Here is a 1,146-nt window from a genome sequence, read left to right as displayed (position 1 = left end):
CACGCGCAAGGCTCCCGCTCGGCTCTCCGCGGCGCACCGGCCGCCGCGCCGGCGCCCAGCGGCACCCGCGGGGACGTTCAGGGACGGAGCTGGGGCCGAGTCACCCCACTGCCAAATAACCCGGATTCAAAATCCTTCTGCCTCATTTTTGTYAAGTTCGGGCAAATGACGTCTGGCGCACTGCGCCTCTCTGAAGACACCCTCAGCAGCAGGCTCGCCAGCGCYCGCTCAGCGCTGCTGCGCGGGGACAGCGGGGAGGACGCTGCCGCCGTGAGCTACGGGGAAGGGGCCGCGACGTCGAAGCCACGCCGCCGAGCCCAGCTGCAAGGCGGCCGCTGCCCGGGCGGGGAGAAAGCGGCTTCCCCTTGCAGCCGCGGCCCGGGCTCACCCGCTCGCTCCCGGCGCAGCCCCGGGCGCGCGAGGGCACGCAGGGAGCGCGCGCTGCAGCCGTACTCACACGTCGCTCTGGTGAGTGTAGATTCGGTCGAACAAGGCCTCCGGAGCCATCCACTTCACCGGCAAGCGGCCCTGGGGTGCAGGGAAGCCCCACATCCGTCAGTGCCGAAAAGGGGCACGCGGGTCCGGGGGGGGGGCTGCGCCCGCGCACTGCTGTGCGGCCACGGCACTCACGTTAGTCGTCTTCTTGTAGTAGTCTATGTGGTGGATGTCACGGGCCAGGCCGAAGTCAGCGATCTTCATCACGTTGTCTTCGGTCACCAGGACGTTCCTGGCCGCCAGGTCCCTGTGGATGCACTGCGCGGAGCGCGGGGCCGTGAGCCGGCTCCCGCGCCCCAGAGCCCGGCTGATTCCCCAGCGCGGCGCGGAGCAGAGGGCGCGAGGTCCCGGCCCCGCGGGAGAGCACGGCCCCGCGGCCGGGGGGGGGCTCCGAGCTGCTCACCTTCTTGGAGGCCAGGTACTCCATGCCCCGGGCCACCTGGTAGGCGCAGGACACCAGGTCCTTGAAGGAGAGCTGCTCCTCGGGGACGCGGGCGGGGTTGTAGCAGTACTCCATGCCGGGCGGCCGCCGGGCTTGCAGGTACTCCCGCAGGTTGCCCTTGGACGCRTACTCCACGATCACGTAGAGGGGGCCTGCGGGCGCGAGGCGGCGGGGCTGAGCGCCCGGCGGGCGCCGGGGACCCCCCAGGC

At 71.7% G+C, this 1,146-nt stretch overlaps 1 protein-coding gene across 1 annotated transcript in view; it reads right to left on the bottom strand.

Annotated features, from left to right (window-relative positions):
* The window catches only part of FGFR1 (fibroblast growth factor receptor 1), a gene marked incomplete at its 5' end in the record, with an annotated part of 10,226 nt that overhangs the window by 3,652 nt on the left and 5,428 nt on the right, over positions 1-1,146 (bottom strand). The window contains 3 exons of the mRNA XM_085304220.1: positions 458-528; positions 631-753; positions 899-1,089. Of these exons, the coding sequence (XP_085160346.1) occupies positions 458-528; positions 631-753; positions 899-1,089 (385 nt within the window). The remainder of the gene's footprint in view (positions 1-457; positions 529-630; positions 754-898; positions 1,090-1,146) is intronic.

Source organism: Rhea americana, unplaced genomic scaffold (assembly GCF_003343005.1).
Source record: "Rhea americana isolate MKP2758 unplaced genomic scaffold, rheAme1 scaffold_204, whole genome shotgun sequence".
Taxonomy (NCBI): Eukaryota; Metazoa; Chordata; class Aves; order Rheiformes; family Rheidae; genus Rhea; species Rhea americana.
This window is presented reverse-complemented; position numbering and strand designations above follow the sequence as displayed.